This window comes from Cibotium barometz, chromosome 18 (assembly GCF_041138505.1).
Source record: "Cibotium barometz isolate CiBa-2024 chromosome 18, ASM4113850v1, whole genome shotgun sequence".
Classification (NCBI taxonomy): Eukaryota; Viridiplantae; Streptophyta; class Polypodiopsida; order Cyatheales; family Cibotiaceae; genus Cibotium; species Cibotium barometz.
Genome location: NC_141063.1, coordinates 26,215,459 through 26,233,468, shown reverse-complemented (window position 1 = coordinate 26,233,468; position 18,010 = coordinate 26,215,459). Strand labels below are relative to the sequence as shown.

The 18,010-nt window shown below is 42.2% G+C and overlaps 1 protein-coding gene across 1 annotated transcript in view; it reads left to right on the top strand.

Annotated features, from left to right (window-relative positions):
* Positions 1–18,010, top strand: part of LOC147629126 (uncharacterized) — an 82,127-nt gene that overhangs the window by 55,844 nt on the left and 8,273 nt on the right. Inside the window, exons 12-14 of the mRNA XM_086812865.1 lie at positions 15,670–15,747; positions 15,837–15,893; positions 16,000–16,152. Coding sequence (XP_086668991.1) covers positions 15,670–15,747; positions 15,837–15,893; positions 16,000–16,152 — 288 coding nt within the window. The remainder of the gene's footprint in view (positions 1–15,669; positions 15,748–15,836; positions 15,894–15,999; positions 16,153–18,010) is intronic.

Below are 18,010 nucleotides of genomic sequence, written 5' to 3'. Positions count from 1 at the left end.
CATACTAACGCAGGCACAGTGGTACACCGCGGAGGGAACGTTTCTCGGTTCTCCCAGTTAAACTTTGTACCCGGTTTTTTTCCTAGGTTTTTGTGCTAACCTTCACTGGCCCTTTGAACCTGAGGGCACGGTTTGCGCACACGCTTAGGGGAAAACAAACCAACAAGAACATTTCCAAGGAATGGAAAGGAAAGAAAGAAACTCTTTGTTCCTGCACTACACAAAACTTGTAGAACTTGAAACTTGAAACTTGAAACTTGAAACTTGGGGCTGAATTTGTAGTCAAGACAGATCATCAAAGCCTGAGATATTTTCTATCTCAAATAAAGCTCTCGGAGAAGCAGATGAGAATGGCAAACTTTCTTTCTATGTTTCATTTTCAGATTGTACATACTCTGGGAAAGAAGAATGTAGCGGCAGATGCATTGTTCGGGAGTCCTTATGTGGCTGTAGTTTCAGTGGCCTCTCATGGAGACTTATCTGCCGTGCGAGATTTGTATCGTTTGGATGTTGATTTTTGCTATATATGGACTGATTTGATGGCTGGTCATCCACATGCTTCTTATGTGATCAAAGAGGGCTATCTTATGAAGGATAAGTGCTTATGTGTGGTGAAAGATATGCGTCCAAAGGTTATGGAGGAATGTCACGCTTCACCTTATGCTAGTCATAGAGGTATTATGCCTACTACACACATGATTGAGAGAGATTTCTTTTGGCCAAGCATGCGTAAAGACATTGAGGCATATGTATGAGCATGTCTTACTTGCCCAAAAATGAAATTTGACAGGCAAGAGCCTCCAGGTTTGCTTCAGCCATTGCCTATTCTCTCGCAGCCATGGGTATTACTATGGACTTCATTATGGATCTACCTAGATCTCAGCATGGGAATGATGCTATTTGGACCATTGTGGCCATGTTTAGCAAGCAAGCTCACTTCTTGCCCGTCAAGAAAACCATTAAAGTTGATCGTGTGGTGAAGCTTTTTCTTGCTCACTTATTCAAGCATCATGGTATGCCCACGTCCATCATTGGGGATAAAGATCCCAGGACTACGAGCCTCTTTTGGAGGGCTTTATTTGATAATGTGGGCACTAAGCTTGAGTTTTCATCAGCTTATCACCCCCAAACAGATGGCCAAAGTGAAGCTGCAAATTCAGCGGTGTTGGATTTGTTGAAGTGTTATGTGGCAGATGAAAATACTGCGTGGGAGAAGTATCTTCTACTTGTAGAGTTTGCCTACAACAACACAGTTCATGCCTCCACGGGAAAGGCCCCGTTTGAGATTATTTAGGGTAGAGTGGTCTTGCCACCCATCCTTCGTACAAAGGATGAGATTTTTGCAGCTGATAAGTATGTGCGTGACTTGGATGTAGCCTTTGCTCAGGGGCGGACAGCCATTGCAAGGTCACAAGACAAGCATAAGAGGGCTGTTGACAAGCATAGAAGGAACATGCAAGTCAAGGAAGGTGATTGGGTATTGTTGAAATTTGAGAAAGCTAGGCTTCGGAAGAGGCGAGGACGAAGGGGCTCATATCCAAAGCTTTCTACTCGATATTATGGACCCTTCAAAGTGGTTGACAAGATCAATGAAGTGTCCTTCAGACTTGCTTTACCGAGTCATTGGAAGATTCACAAATCTTTTTCATGTGAGTCTTTTGCAGAAGTATGTGGGGCCGGATCTAGAGGAGCTTGTCACAGAAGATCTGCTAGAAGTTGATGAGCTTGAGGAGATCCTTTAGCCAGAGCAGATCGTATTTCACAAGGAGGGAAAGTTACCACATGGGAAGCTTTCCAGAAGATACCTTGTGAAATTTAAAAATTATTCGTCGCCAATTGATGCAAAGCGGGTAGACGAGGATTATTTTGCTGACCACCCTCAACTTTTGCAAGCATATCTTGAGGCTTTTAAGTTGAGGACAATTGTTTAGAAGCCCGGAGGGATGTTATCATTTGGTCCATCTCCATTTCTGGAGCCACTTCTATGGGACTGTGACTCCACAGAGCGGCCAGATTTGTGCCATGTTCACATGGGGCCAGGCCAGTGTCCCATGTGAAAGGGCCAGTCTTTTGGTATCACATGGACGGGAGCCAGATTAGTGCCACCCGTGTGTGACCAGTGCTGCGTCACATTGACGGGAACCAGTTTCGTGCTACCCGTGTGTGACTTGCTTTGTGCTGTATGGATGGGAGCCTGTTGGTGCCACCCGTGTATGGCCAAGATGGCGTCTTACCTATGGGACTGTCACTCCATAGGAAGACCAAGACATATCTTTATATTTTTGTCGCGCCAGTTTTGTCCTCGACAGGAACTTCTTGTACAAGGTTCATGAAAGGGAGATTTTGTCCATTATATGTGCACATGCATTTATGCCTGCATGCATAAATTTGTTTTTGCATGACTTGTTTGCATGTGTCTGTCTGTTATGCCGTGCCAGTACACTGGACGGGGACGCCCCCGGTGTACCATGGCGTGCTGTTTGTTGTTGACTCGATGGTGTGGCGTGTGAATAGGTGGTATGCATTTTCATTTTGGCCTTTTTTAAAAGGTAAAATCCATAAACTATGGTAAACCTTAATATTTATAAGGTAATGTGTTCACACATATTTTTAAAAAGAGGCTGGACATTCTCTTTTGAGGGTGCCCAAAGTATTAACTTGGTTTTAAGGTTTTATAACCTTTGATAAAGGCTTTGCATGAAACATCTTTAGTATTTTCCCACGTGTGTGTGGTTGGTGGGTTTCTTTCTCTCCATCGTCTGCTGACTGCCCTCTTGTCCTCATCGCCTGGTTATCTCCATCTTGGTACTCATGAGCCTGTGAATTGATGCTACTCCGACCAACACATCTTCATCGACTTTAACCAGTTTGTTTGGTTGTTTTCACTCCCTGGTGGAGAAATCTGGTCTATCAGCCCCGTGACACTTATACGAATATAAATACTCCAAGAAATACAAAAAGTATTGAAGGTGGGGGGAGGCGGTCCTTTTTCCGGCCCCAATGCTGGTGTCATGTGTATTTTCAGTATTTCCAGTATTTTTGTTGCTGATGTTTTTTCCATTGTTTAATATTAGTTAAATTAAGTGTTCTAAATATGTGTATATTGTCTTCCGATTTGTAGGCCTCCTGTAGGGAGCGGTCAGAGGGTATGCAAAAGAGTGAAAGATGGTGGAACGAACACTTCCGGGGTATATGGAAAAGTAAGATGCCTTTTATGATAGAATGTGCAGCGGAAGAAGGGAAAGTGGAAACACAGGAGAGAGCGAGAGAGAGATGGAGAGGAAGCACAGGTGAGAACCTGCTCTCAATATCATCACCAAAAGGATTACATGTCGCGAGCAAGAGGAGAGAACCTCGTATGTGAGGGACTGTAGCTAGATAAGCTAGGCAAGCAATGCATGCAATGAAATATGAGGGAGGCATGCCGGCTATATATACTTCTACATGAAGGGAGCCGACTGGAGAAAAAGAACCTCCACGACTGGGAAAAATACTCAGGACCATAAATGGGGAATAAATATGGGTAAAATATAAGTAGCCCCTCTGACTAACATGGTCAGTCCTAGAGGCTAAAATAGGACATCAAATAGGAAGCCAACAAGTAGGGGATGATGTCTAACTTGCAACCGGAATCTTATTCTAGGATAAATTGTGGAAGAGTAGAGAATTCACAAGAATTGATTCAACCATAAAAACCATTGCTTTGCAAGCTTCAACTAAATCAAATCAATTGAAATTTAAACACTTAACAAAATTAAAATACTTAGCTCAATAGACCATATTGGGTGCAATCTTCCCTCCTCTTGTGCGTGGCCTCTCCCCACACAAGAGTATTTCTTTATTAGCTTTCTTTTCACCAAAATTAGGCCATAGCCCCCAAAATATACAAGATGTGCTTTTTAGAGAGCACGGCACTCTTCTTTAACAAAAATAGAGTGTCAAATATTGGGACTAGGGTAAAGCCATAGGCTTTAATAAATTCCACATAATAAATGTATCTTTCCTAAAGTTCAAAATGGAAAAATCATTTGCTAAGGTTGCAAGCTACTATGCTTGCCAAAAATGAAATGTGATGAACCAAGACATTTCTTCCAAAGTAAACTCTTCAATTCCCATAGTCTTCATCACCTGAAAATATAAGCCCAATTAATTATTAAATTAATCCCACAAATATTAAACAGGCACAAATCATAACCAACTCATGACTACCAGGCGTAAGTATCCCAGGAATCACCCTGCCATACAAACCTAACTGAAATAATCATAGGTGGCCTCAAACATACGTCATATACCCGTATTAATATTTATAGTGGTGTCACCCACGATATTAACCTAGCCGGCATGACGCAAGAGTAACCTAGGCGTCCCCAAATTACTCAAGAGGGGATAAATAATATTTTTCCAGAGGACTTAAAATATATTCTCATGACATCCCTCTTGCTTGAGTTTGCAATTGTTCTCAATTGCGGATTTACTGGGTTTGAAAAGAATGAAGAATTTCAGGGTAAACTCGGAAAAATTTCTCAGGCATCCATTTAGCATCTTCTTTAGGACGATTCTTGAAAGTCAAAAGATACTTGAAGTATTGATTACCGGTTCTTGTTGTTGTTATCTCTTGGTCAATGATAGTATCAGGAACTAGTACTTCTTCCTCTCCTTCAGAAGAGGTGGTTTCTCATATGTTGGGTGAGTAGGAAGTGTTCCTCAAAAAGGTTTCAAGAGATGGATATGAAAAGAATTGTGGATATTCCAATTAGATGGAAGCTCTAGCCTATAGGCCACATCATTAATCTTTTGAAGGATTTTAAATGGCCCATAATATCTAGGCGCTAGCTTCACTGCACGGAATTTTTCCACACTCTTTAATCGACGTTTTTCAATTCTCAAAAGTACATAATCACCTTCTTGAAATGAAAAATCTTTGCGCTTCCTATTTGCTTGAGATGTATACTTCTCTTGAGCTCTTGCAATACAATCACGCACTTCAGATAAAATGCGATCAAGGTCTCTAACATATTGGTCGGCAGCTTCAATTTTATGGGAGAGTCTAGTAACCGGAATAGGTAAAGCTCTACCATAGATGATCTCAAATGGTGCTCGACCAGTAGCAGTATGAGGAGTATTATTATAAGCAAATTGGAGTAGGTGTATGTACTTATCCCATGCACTAGGTTGCTGGGAAACATAGGCTCTAAGCATATCTAAGATAGTGCTATTTGTGACTTCGGTCTGTCCATTCGATTCGGGATGGAAAGCCATGGAAAAATCTAACTTAGTGCCTAAGTTTGAGAAAAGAGTAACCCAAAAGTGACTACAAAATTTAGAATCTCTATCAGAAACTATCACTTTGGGTAGTCCATGATGAACAAAAATTTGCTTAACAAATATGTTCGCGGCTTGCTGGGAAGTTAGTGTCTTTTTATATGGAATGAAATAGGCTTGCTTACTAAACCTGTCCACTATTGTCCAAATCATGTCATGGTGACTGGAAGTAGTAGGAAAGCCAGTAATGAAGTCCATAGACACTTGTTCCCATGGTCTATCAGGAATAGGTAGAGGCATAAGCAATCCTAAAGCTGTGCCTTTGTAGCTTTTAATTGTTTGGCAAATGTTACATTCAGCTACAAATTTAGCTACATCATTCTTCAAATGAGGCCAAAAGAATTCTCGAGAAACTACTTGAAGTGTTGCGGAAACTCCTCTATGTCCCACAAATGGTGGTTGGTGCATCTCTTCCAAGACAAGTCGTCTATAAGGTTGAGTAACACACAATCTTCTCAAAGAAAAGATAGCCATCATTATGAGAATAACTTCCTTGAGGTGTCCAATTGTTTTCACGCAATTTGATCCATATTTCAGAAAAATCTGGATCAACTTCATAAGTTTCTTTTATAAGTACAAATGGTTCACTTTCAATAATGGAAATGTTGTTGATATTTGGTCTTCGACTCAAAGCATCATCAACAACATTTTCTTTTCCAGGTTGGTATTGAATCATAGGTTGGAAACTTGAATGAAAGATGCCCATTTGATGTGTCTATCTGAAATAAGAGGTTGCGTAAGCAAATGCCTAATGCTTTGTTGATCCGTCTTGATAAGAAATTCAGAACCCATTAGGTAATGCTTCCAGATTTTCAAAGCATACACTACTGCTGCTAATTCCTTGTCATATGTGCTATAATTTTGCTCTGCAGGCTTAAGCTTTCTACTTTGATAAGCAATAGGATGGTTGTCTTGCATAAGAACAGCTCCAAATCCTTTGCCACTAGCATCAGTCACTACTATAAAGAATGGTCTTTGAAAATCAGGTAGTGTAAGAATTGGTGCTTGTGTTAAAGCATTCTTGAGTGTTGCAAAAGATTTATCTTGCTTTTCAGTCCAATTGAAATTTGTAGCTTTCTTAAGGAGTTCAGTCAAAGGATGAGCAATACAAGCAAAATTCTTGACGAACTTCCTATAATAACTATATAGGCGAAGAAAAGATCTAAGATCATGTATGTTTCTAGGCGTAGGCCAAGAAGCAATACACTCAATTTTCTTAGGATCTACACGAATCTCTTCAACCGACACTATATGACCTAAGTATTTAATCTCTTCTTGAAAAAAAAAGAACTCTTTTCAGGATTGACATACAATTCATTTTCTCTCAAAAGGTTGAACACTTGTTCCAAGTGTTGTTCATGCTCTTGTCGATCCTTGCTGAAAACAAGAATGTCATCAAAGAACACTATAACAAAACTTTGAAACTTAAGAAATATGCGATTCATCATACGGCTGAAAGTAGCTGGAGCATTGGTCAAACCAAATGGCATAACGAAAAACTCATAATGATCAGTTTGGGTTCTAAAAGCTATCTTGAATATGTCAGATTGAGTCATACGAACTTGATGATACCCAGACTTTTAGGTCAATCTTGCTAAAGACCTTTGATCCTCTAAGCTTGTCAAGAAGATCATCTACCCTAGGAATAGGATATCTATTCTTGACAGTAATCTTATTCAATGCACGATAGTCTACACACATTCGGTAAGTTCCGTTCTTTCTCTTAACAAGAAGTACTGGAGCTCCAAAAGGTGAACTACTAGGTCGAATAAGGCCTCTCTCTAGCAAGTCTGCGATTTGGTTTTGGATTTCTTTTTGCTCTAAATTGTTGACTCTATAGGGAGCTTTATAAGGCAGAGAATTTCTAGGCAATAAGTCAATACTATGATCCTCAGGCCTAGACTTAGGTAATCCTGGAGGTAGATCTTCCATGAAACAGTCACTAAATTTGGAGATAAAAAGATCAAACTTTGGACTTTTGGATGTGTCAGACTCAGCATCAAGCTGGTTAACCCATACCATATAAGTCTTGTCTCTTTTTCTTAGAGCTCTCTTTGCTTGAGTGTGACTCAACAAAGGACTTATTTCTCCTTTGACTTGACACTGGAGGATAATATTTTCATTGTCCTTCCTTAGAGAAATGCTATGAGTGTCATAGTCTATAATAGGATTGTATTTGTGTCTCCAAGGCATACCCAAAATTATATCTACCCCTTGTAAAGGTGCAACTAAGAAATCCCTCTTTTCTGTTAAAGGCTTGATGCATAAATCCAAACCTTTCACCTCTTACATGCAATTATACTTTGTTCCAGTAAATGCTGCTTTGACTTTTTAGTGCGTAGGTGAAGAATGAAGATTTAATGCTCTAAGTGCCTTTTCAAAAATGAAATCATGTGTACTACCATCATCATGCAAAATAAGAACTTCATGTCCATTTATTGTTCCTTTTATTTTAAGCAAAGAATGAACATGAGGTTTACCTTCTTGTTCTGAGTAATCTGGATCGGAATTACCCTCTTGCTTGAATGATTCTTCTTCATTTTCGTCTTCTTCAATCATATTGACCCGAGCTGCTGTTGCTGGTGTCGAATTCTTGGTACGCTCCGGACAATTCGGGGCTGTGTCCTTCTTTGTGGCACTTGAAACATTTGATAGTAGATGTCTTCGGTTTGCCACCATTGACTTTCTTATTGGTACTCATGTTGCCTTTAGCCTCGTCCTTGCCTTTGTCATAACCTGGTTTATACATCTTCTTTGAAGCATAAAAAGATTTAGTAAATGGTTTAGAAGAAGTACTCTCATTCCGCGTGATTTACGAGACTTGGGCTAGTCAAATTATTGATAAAATAATTTTCCTGCAGTTTGAAACCTGCTGAAACAGTCTTGTAAACCTTGCCCAATCTCTATAATATTTTCTGAAATTTTTCAGAATTTTTCAGAAATGATTTCGGAATTTTCTGGCCTTTTCTAGGCAATTTTTAAGCCTTTTAAAACCTATAAATCACTTTTCTGCACGCAGAAATTTCAGATTTGGAAACCTTTTGTATTTCTCTTCAAATTTGAAAATAGGAGAAGTAAAGGTTCCCAAAAAAAAAGTGATGTGACTTGTATGGGAATTAGGAAAAGTAAGACTTGATTAAAAAGTGATTAAACTTGATTAGGCTTATGGTAATTAAGCTTGTGGGTTTTTAAATCTTCTCCACACGCCGTTTTGCGCCGGCAGGCTGCCACCGTGTGCCTCTTCTTGGATTTCTTTTGGTGATTTTTTTGATGGTTTTTACACAGAAAAATAGGCTCTGTCCATTATAGATTTACTACTGCTTGAAGCTTTTTGATTTCTGAGAGAATACTGTGAGGTTTTTGGCTATGGGGATTTCATCCATGCGGTCAGATTTTGATTTCTCTGAGTATTTGGAAAAACCACTTTTTGATAGAGAGGGATGGTTTTGCAGGGTGGTGAGTGGGTTTGAGAGTAGATCTAGTTTTGAATCTTTGTCCTTTGGGTAAAGACCTACAAAACCCCCTTCTGTTCATTGGATAATTTCCTGCACTTTCTTGATTTTTGAGAAGTTGAAGCCCTTTCCTACCTTCTCCACAAATCTCCTAGCCCAAGCTCCGATACCACTGCAACCGGAATCTTATTCTAGGATAAATTGTGGAAGAGTAGAGAATTCACAAGAATTGATTCAACCATAAAAACCATTGCTTTGCAAGCTTCAACTAAATCAAATCAATTGAAATTTAAACGCTTAACAAAATTAAAATACTTAGCTCAATAGACCATATTGGGTACAATCTTCCCCCCTCTTGTGCGTAGCCTCTCCCCACACAAGAGTATTTCTTTATTAGCTTTCTTTTCACCAAAATTAGGCCATAGCCCCCAAAATATACAAGATGTGCTTTTTAGAGAGCACGGCACTCTTCTTTAATAAAAATAGAGTGTTAAATATTGGGACTAGGGTAAAGCCATAGGCTTTAATAAATTCCACATAATAAATGTATCTTTCCTAAAGTTCAAAATGGAAAAATCATTTGCTAAGGTTGCAAGCTCCTATGCTTGCCAAAAATGAAATGTGATGAACCAAGACATTTCTTCCAAAGTAAACTCTTCAATTCCCATAGTCGTCATCACCTGAAAATATAAACCCAATTAATTATTAAATTAATCCCACAAATATTAAACAGGCACAAATCATAACCAACTCATGACTACCAGGCGTAAGTACCCCAAGAATCACCCTGCCATACAAACCTAATTGAAATAATCATAGGTGGCCTCAAACATACGTCATATACCGCACGTATTAATATTTATAGTGGTGTTACCCACGATATTAACTTAGCCGGCATGACGCAAGAGTAACCTAGGCGTCCCCAAATTACTCAAGAGGGGATAAATAATATTTTTCCAGAGGACTTAAAATATATTCTCATGACATAACCATAGTATACTGGACCGGCAGAAACGGTCGGTTCCGACCGGGTTGGAAACGGTGTTTCCGAGTTTCCGCGAGGTCGAAAACGGCAAGAAACGGAGTTTCTTTTGAATTTATTTTAGACATGTAAAAAACATGTATAGAGACATCCTATTAAATAAACTTATGTCAAGAGATGCAAAAAACATGCATAGAGACCTTAAACAAGACACATCAAAGACTCAAGTGGACATTAGAATCATAACACTTAACAGAATGTAGATAATGGACATGTATGATGTCGCGGCAAATTCATGTGAACCATAAAAAACAGAAGGCTGAAGCATACATAGCGAGCTACAAATTGTGATCATAATACATCATACATATCAGCAATGATCATCAAACTTGGGAGTCAGAGGTGCCCACTATGGTGCTGCCAATTTTCAAAATTAAATGGTTCAAAAACTACAAAATGACTGACATGCCGGCTGTCCATAATCCCTAAGGATAAGAAAAACTAAACAAAAAACATGGAACATCAGTGAATTAGTGATCACTATTGAGCCTCATCTGAAGCACCCGAGGAGTCTGAATCCTCCTGAGAGTCCTCATGGCTATCGCGTGTGTCCTCACTGCAAGAAGATGAGTCCTCTCCAGTAGCCTCCTCTCTAGTAGCATCACTAGTACTAGCTGCACAGCCGGCCTCCCTCTCCTACGACGACCACCACGTGTGTCGTGAACTGGTGTTGTGGCCTCCTCGTAAAGCAAAGTGTAAAGATCTCGGTCCTCTTGTAGAATTGTGGGAATATCCCGCACCTTCTCAATGTCAATCGACATTCACTTGCATTGGCTCAGGACCCATAGCTGCCCGCTCAAGAAGCTTCAAGTTACAATTGCAGAAAACAAGACGCTCAAGTTGGGCTGTAGTCAACTTGTTCCTCCTCTTCGTATGGTAGAGCGCCCATGTGCTCCAATTCCTCACACAAGATCCAGAGTTGCAATCTTGTGAGAGGACTCGAATGGCAAGACGTCTCTGCTCAAAGAGCAGATTTAGGATTAGTACATTATACAAATAAGGTGTCGCCGTTAAAGCTTAAGCGGAGGGGCTTCTTACTCACCAACGTAGGCACACCATGTCCATATTTCTCCCACCATGAGACCAGCTGAAGCTGCGTTTCTCGAAGTTTTGCAGTAGGTCTTGTGAAGTAGCCAATGTTGTTGCGGAAAGCAAGGAGATCATCCTCTAAGCGTCGCAACATCTCCAAATTGCCACCACACCATTTCTCCACATAGGTTTGGAAGCCATCGTTTAGCTCCTCACACTCAAGCTGATCCTTGCTACGCCATAGAGGATGCAACACGAGCCACGGCATGGATTGGTCTATGAAACCAATCCCAACGGTTTTACCAAATCTGCTTGATCTCCAAAGACAAAACCAAAGAAAGACTTTAAAGTTAGAACTTAGAAAAGAGCCAAGACAAAAAGGCAATTTGGCAAAGGCTCATGAGCCATGAGTCATGAGCGAAGAAGTACGTACCTCTCTACAGATAGGTAGGCATTGTTGTCTAGTGCCTCCTTGATCCTATCCATGTACTCATAAATGAGGCCTAGTGTACTTCCCTCCATGTCTGTAATGCGCAAGACCGTGTAGATGAGATTTAAGGTCTTTACTAATGCCTCTGCCTCTGCCTCTTCCCACCATGCTTCATTGAGGATCTTGCGTCTAAAATCCACAAACTTTGGGGTCATACTCTTACCCGACTGGATCCGTGCATCACAACTAATAGTGCGAATCAGATTTGGCCGCACACGAAGAAGCCGCTCAAGCACTACGAACATGTATGCAAACCTCGTAGTGGATGGCTTGAGAAGCTCCAAGGTACTATTAGCCCTGTACATGCTCAAAACCTTTGCTCTCTGTGTCACAAATTTGACAATGCTCCTCGCGGTGGCAAAGATTTCGCTGACCCAAAAAATTCTCCCCAAATCCTCAATCAATAAATCAAGACTATGAGAGGCACAAGGGGTCCACACAATTGTTGGGAATGCATCCTCCAACATACTCCCCATGGAGACACAATTGCTTCCATTGTCCGTAATAACCTGCACAACATTTTGTGGGCCAATCTCCTCAATCACCTTCTTGATGTGTGTCCAAATAAAGAGACCTGTAATGGTGAGACCCACAGCCGATGCATCAATGGCCTTGTAAAACATGGTGCCTTTGCAAGAGGAGATAAGCACATTATACACATTCCTCTTGCATATATCTGACCATCCATCACATAAGATAGTGCAGCCATATTTCTTCCACGTTTCTTTCAAAAACTCAAGCTGGCCTTCTACGATGAGTTTCTCCTTCTTTAATTCTCGTGTGCGGATTGTCTCAGCCGAGGGACCCTCCCACTCACAGCCAATGCGGCTAACGGCCCGCATGGTCTTCTTCCATTGTATGGTGCGAGCCACATTGAAAGAGATAGCACACCGTATAAACAAGCGCGTGACCTCCCTTGTTGCCTTCTTCATGGCTTGCTTTTGCAAGCCTGCTGTAATGCTTGCTCTTTGCAATGAACCCTTTGCAGGCACTTCCACACTAGGTAAAGGCGTCCTCTTTGCACTAGGGCCCTCACCCACACTCGAAGATACATGTGCACTGTCAACATCTGTCTGCCTCTCGACTCTAGTTCTCTTTGAAGAGGCCACTTGGCTCGAGGATGCTTCACCTGTTGCATGTGCTGCCATATGTTGCTCACCAACATCCAAACCAAGGCGTTGCTTTCTCCAACCCTCAAGTGATGCCAATACATCGGGCGGCACATTTTGACATAAAGCGACATCTCTGCCCGGGACATGCCCCAAATGGTCTTTTACCCGGGTCACTGAACCTGTTTTTTCATATCCACAAAAATTACATTTCCACTTGCGGGAACCCCCACCTCCGACATATCCATCCCCTTTTGTTGCATACCGCCAATAGGGATCTATAGGCATAGTGAGACTTGAAAGCACTTGCCCTTGGAGGCTTGGGCTTGAGCCTTGAAGCCTTGAAGAATGGGCTGCCCGGCAGCCACCTGTGAGATTGGAGAGCAGGCTGCTGCAGAGTACAGTATAATCAATCCTAGGAGAAGCAAACTACTCCTCACTAGAACCCTCAAAAGAAATAGAGTCAATCTACTTCAACTCTGTACAAAGAGTAGCCAAATGTTGTACAAAAGCATCCTCTGAAAAGGTCGGCATCGCAAGATGTAAAGACTCTGTAGAAAAGATGGGGTCCATCTGCTCAAACTCCATAGCATGAGTTGCCCAATGCTGTACATAAGTACACAACACTGAGGTGGGCATCGCAAGATGAAAGGACTCCACATCCCCCTATCAAAAAAGATATCATTGGACTGATATAAGCCCAACCTGATTCTGATCCAAATCCAAAAAACTCTGGAAGTACCACTGTGCCCCAGGCACGGTTAGCAACCACAGATCCAAAGCATCCCACTGGGTCCAAAAAACCATCCTCCAAAACAACAAGCCTGCAGAACTGGCAGGGGGAGGGGCATCCTCAGAAGCATCACAAAGAGATGCAAAGAAGGAATCCTCACAATGAGGAAGGGAAGTAGGAATATAAACTGTAGTGGTAACAAAGTCTTAGATAGCAGAAGACTGTTCCAAAAGAATCAACAACAAATAAAGGATCCATGTGAAAGGATCACACCGCAAGTGCAAAAACACCCTCCTTGTTCTGCAAATACTACAAAGAACACAAGCTCGGACAAAGTAAACTCTGCTTAGGATCTCTGAAAAGATCACTGCTCTCCTGTCATAGAAGAAAGTCTCCACAGATACAAAACAGCTCCCGAAACTGATCCTCAAGTGAAGTAGCTGGAGATAGGCCCCCTCTGAGTGTAGAAAACTCCCGTGGGAAGCAAAACGCAGCCAAAACACTACTGTCCAGCAAAAATAGCACTCCACCGCCAACAGAAGGCAAGGAACATGTAGAAACTAGGAAACCGTGTAGGCCAGGAACAAAACACAGGTATAGATGCTCCAAAATCAGCAAAACGCTGACTGAAATCTGAAATTCAGAATCCTCCTCAAGTACCAAACTGCCTTCAAAGCCACAATCCAGACAAGAAACCCCCTCTGCAAGTGATTTGTGTCCACTCGAGAAGAAAACGCAGCCAAACAAGGGCTACAAACCTGAAAATTTAGGTCACCCAGTGTCCACACCTCCTATGAGGAAAAATGCTGAAGAGAAGGTACCTTCGGGTCCAACAGAAGAAGCCCAGGTGAAGGTAGAGCTACCAGCAAGATCGGTTTAGAAAAACGCAGCAACCATGGCTGCAAATCTGAAAACCCAGAGGTATAAGGGGCTGAATATGGAAACGCTGAAGCCTGAGATCAAGAACTGCTGCAGAGAACAATCGGGGGGGGGGGGGGGGGGGGGGGGGGGGGGGGGGGGGGGGGGGATGGCACAAGATAACCAGAAAGGATAGGCAAAAGGGAGCCCAGAGAGCTCGAAGATCAGGGCTGGGAAAGCAAGCCCAAACAGGCCAAAAACGCAGCCTGTTTGGGACAGCTATGTTGCTGTCCAGACTTGAAAAAAACGCCTGAGAACCCTTGGAAGGTGCTGCCAAGATGGGCAGGTATGCTGTCCAAAAAAAATGCCCGTCAGTCTGCCTAACAGGCTGCAAACTGACGCCTTGAAGAGAAGAAACTGCAACCCACTGAAGTGGTGATGAATCAGCCCTTGAAAATCTGAAACGCAAGCTTCAACAAGAGAAGAAAAAACGCAGATCTGCACATGGGCAGAAAAACGCAGAACTGAAGTGGTAGAGGAGGGAGCATCCAATGCTGAGCAATCACCGGCGCTCTGATACCATGATAGAATGTGGAGCGGAAGAAGGGAAAGTGGAACACAGGAGAGAAAGTGAGAGAGAGAGATGCAGAGGAAACATAGGTGAGAACTTGCTCTCAATATCATCACCAAAAGGAATACGTCCCGAGCAAGAGGGGAGAACCTCGTATGTGAGGGACTACAGCTAGACAAGCTAGGCAAGCAATGCAAGCAGTGAAATATGAGGGAGGCATGCCGGCTATATATACCTCTACATGAAGGCAGTCGACTGGAGCAAAAGAACCTCCACGACTGGGAAAAATACCTAGGACCATAAATGGGGAATAAATATGGGTAAAATATAAGTGAGGGGTGACCAGCCCCTCTGACTAACATGGCCAACCCTAGAGGCTAAAATAGGACACCAAATAGGAAGTCAGTAAGTAGGGGATGATGTCTAACATTTTAAAGCAAAGATTGTTTCTTTGGTGTTGTTTAGTGGGTGTCCTCCTTGTTGTGGAGATGCTTGCTGAAAGAGGGATGGTTGGGGCCACTTGCCGCAGATGTGCAGCTCGTTCTGAAATTGTACCACATCTGTTATGGCATTGTTTGAAGACAAGGGAGTTTCTTCGACGATTGGCCGATGATATCTGAGTCGCTTTCGAGGCAGGTGATATGGACAACATTTCTGGATATTTGGGACTAGTGTGCCCAACTCTCCTTATTTTGATGTTTTCTTTCTATGCACTAGATATTGGGCTCTATAGACAATATGGAAGATGAGAAACAATGCGATGTTTGGGCAGACACCTCTAGAGGCATATGATTACTTTAAGATGAATTTGCGACAATCCGTCCATGACTGCTTATAGTTGGAGGACATTGCTTTTAGCTAGTTTGAGGTGTTTTTCCATTGCTTTTAAAGTTCTTCGAAGATGGACTTATCTTGAGTCCATCACCTATATTGTACATAAGTCATTGTTAATAGAAGCATGGTATGTGCGTGCATGCATCTGTGTAACAGAATTATCCAAAAACAAGCTTTACAAGGTTTTGAAGCCAAAAAGCAGCATCTTTGAAGGGATTCTTTTTTGCAGGTTTGTGGTGTTCAATTTGACCGGAAGGATATCAAGATGAACAAATGTGTGGCAACCACATTGGAATCAAAGTTCCATGTAAAACCAGATCTTTTTTCTGAGTTAGAGATAAAACGTAATATCGATCACATTTTCATTATTAGTTTTTTCTGTGTTTGAATTTCCAGGTGTTTGACCTTAGAACCCAGCACCCAGAGAAAGGCTTTGCTTGTCTTACAGAAAAGGTGTACTGCTTTTGCACCCAAGACGGAGTTTGCTTAATTATGATCATTTTTGTTTGCAAGTGTCGGAAACGGCAGTAATAAATATATATATTTTTAAATGTTTTAGATGTCACATGGGACTACAATCTGGGGGGTGAGACATCTTCCACAAAATCGGGAACTCTTTACAGTGCTTGGAGGAGATGGATCTCTATCTCTCTACAAATATAACTACCCAGAGCAACGCTCGCTGAAAGACATGGAGGGAAAATCTTATGGGGTATGTACTTGCCTGATTTGATTTGTGTGTTCTGACCTTCTTAACTTCTTGGGTAGTAAAACATGGTGCTCCGTTGGACTCTTTCCAAAAAAACCAAGTCATATGTCTCTCTTGAAATCACTTCTACTCTAAAAACTATGTCTCACTTGAAATTACTTCTACTTTAAAAACTAACTTATGTCTGACTTGAAATACTTTTGTATAGACTTATATGCTGTAGAAACCGAGTTGACCAACGTTGACTGGAATTGATCAGTGTGCTCAAAGTGAACCAGCATGGCCTTGTGGTCAAAGTCAATCAAGTCAAGTCTAATGCTAGTCAACCGTGGACAACACAGGTTAAACACTGGCCAACACTGATCAATTATGACCAGAATGGTCAATGCTAGTCAACTTTGGTCAATTCTTATCAAACAGTTGTCTATGTTCCTCTTCCTCTTCTATTCCCTCGACTTGGAGCACACCCCGCCGTTGAGCCCACAGGTCACTGACGCTTCCCCTGCGCCCATTGGGGTGAATACCTCTCTCCTTCTTGCTGCACACCAACCATCCTCGCCATCGATATCTTCTTTCGATTCAGGAGCCTCTTCCTCCACCTATCGGGATCCCCGAGAATCTCCCTTCACAGATGCCACTTTGGACCCCTTATGGGATGAGCTTCCCTTCACCACCAAGCTTCCGCACACCTTCGATCTCTGCACGTGCCCGACGTCTTGTGCACAACTTTGACAGTGTGTCCCTCGAGGTACGAATTTACTCTGAGTACATGACAGGTTATTTCATCCTACTATCAAAGGAATGGTACAGGTTACATGGAGAGTTGTGCCGCGCCAACAACACCATCCAGCAACTATGCTCTCAGGAAGTAACCCGTCTTCAAGAGGAGCTGACACATGCTACTACTACTATGACGCAACTTCGTGATGAAGTTGTTACTCTCAGATCTTCTCTTACAGCATCCCAGCATCATGCTGCCATGCTGGAGGTAGAGCTTCAGTGCGCTAGCACACACCTTGCTATGGTTGATATGGATCTTGTACAACTTCCCTCCCTTAGGGAGCACGCCACCCAGTTTCAGGCTGTGAGGCAGACTCTGCAGTTTGCATTTGGAGGCCTCATGGCCACCCCTACTGCCGGTCCGACCTAGAGTCAGAGTGCAGCTACTAGTGGACCCCATCTACAGGGCATAATGGCTCTACGGATCCTCCTCACATTGAAGGCCTCTAGTTCAGTTTTGGTTACTGTTACGTTAGAAGTTTTAGTATGTAGACTTTTATTTCATTTCATTGTATATATCATTGAACATGTTGATCACATTCTCTCTTGTAATCTCGATTTTGAACTCATAACATCCCCCCCAATGCCTCTCCATCCTCTACATCGACTTTTCTCTGCAATTCACCGAGGACAGTGAATCGATTAGTGGTGGGCGATCTGTAGCCACCTTGGCTGCCCACTATCTGCAGCTACTGTTTGGCCCTTCACTATTGGACCCGACAAAAGTGCTACCTTGGACTGGTCCAACCACTTGCATTGCCATTTTAGACCGGTCCAGCCCATTGCATTGACACCTGACCAAGCACACCACTTGCACTAATACTACAAGAGTGCACCTTGTGCTCACTAAATAAACACGACGCTCCTTGGTAGTGATGGTAGGGCCACTAGATTGTCACCCGTGGACCAGTCCAAAGGCCAAGCGACATTGTACAAAGGGATATGGGATTGTGTGATTGAATCCTTCTACCAATACTGCTGCAACTTGAGTCTCATCTATTTCGTGTTTCATCTGTGTTCTTGCTCATTTGTGTGTTCTGTGTGCTAGTGAGCTATGCGCACTCTCCATAGTGCACATTGC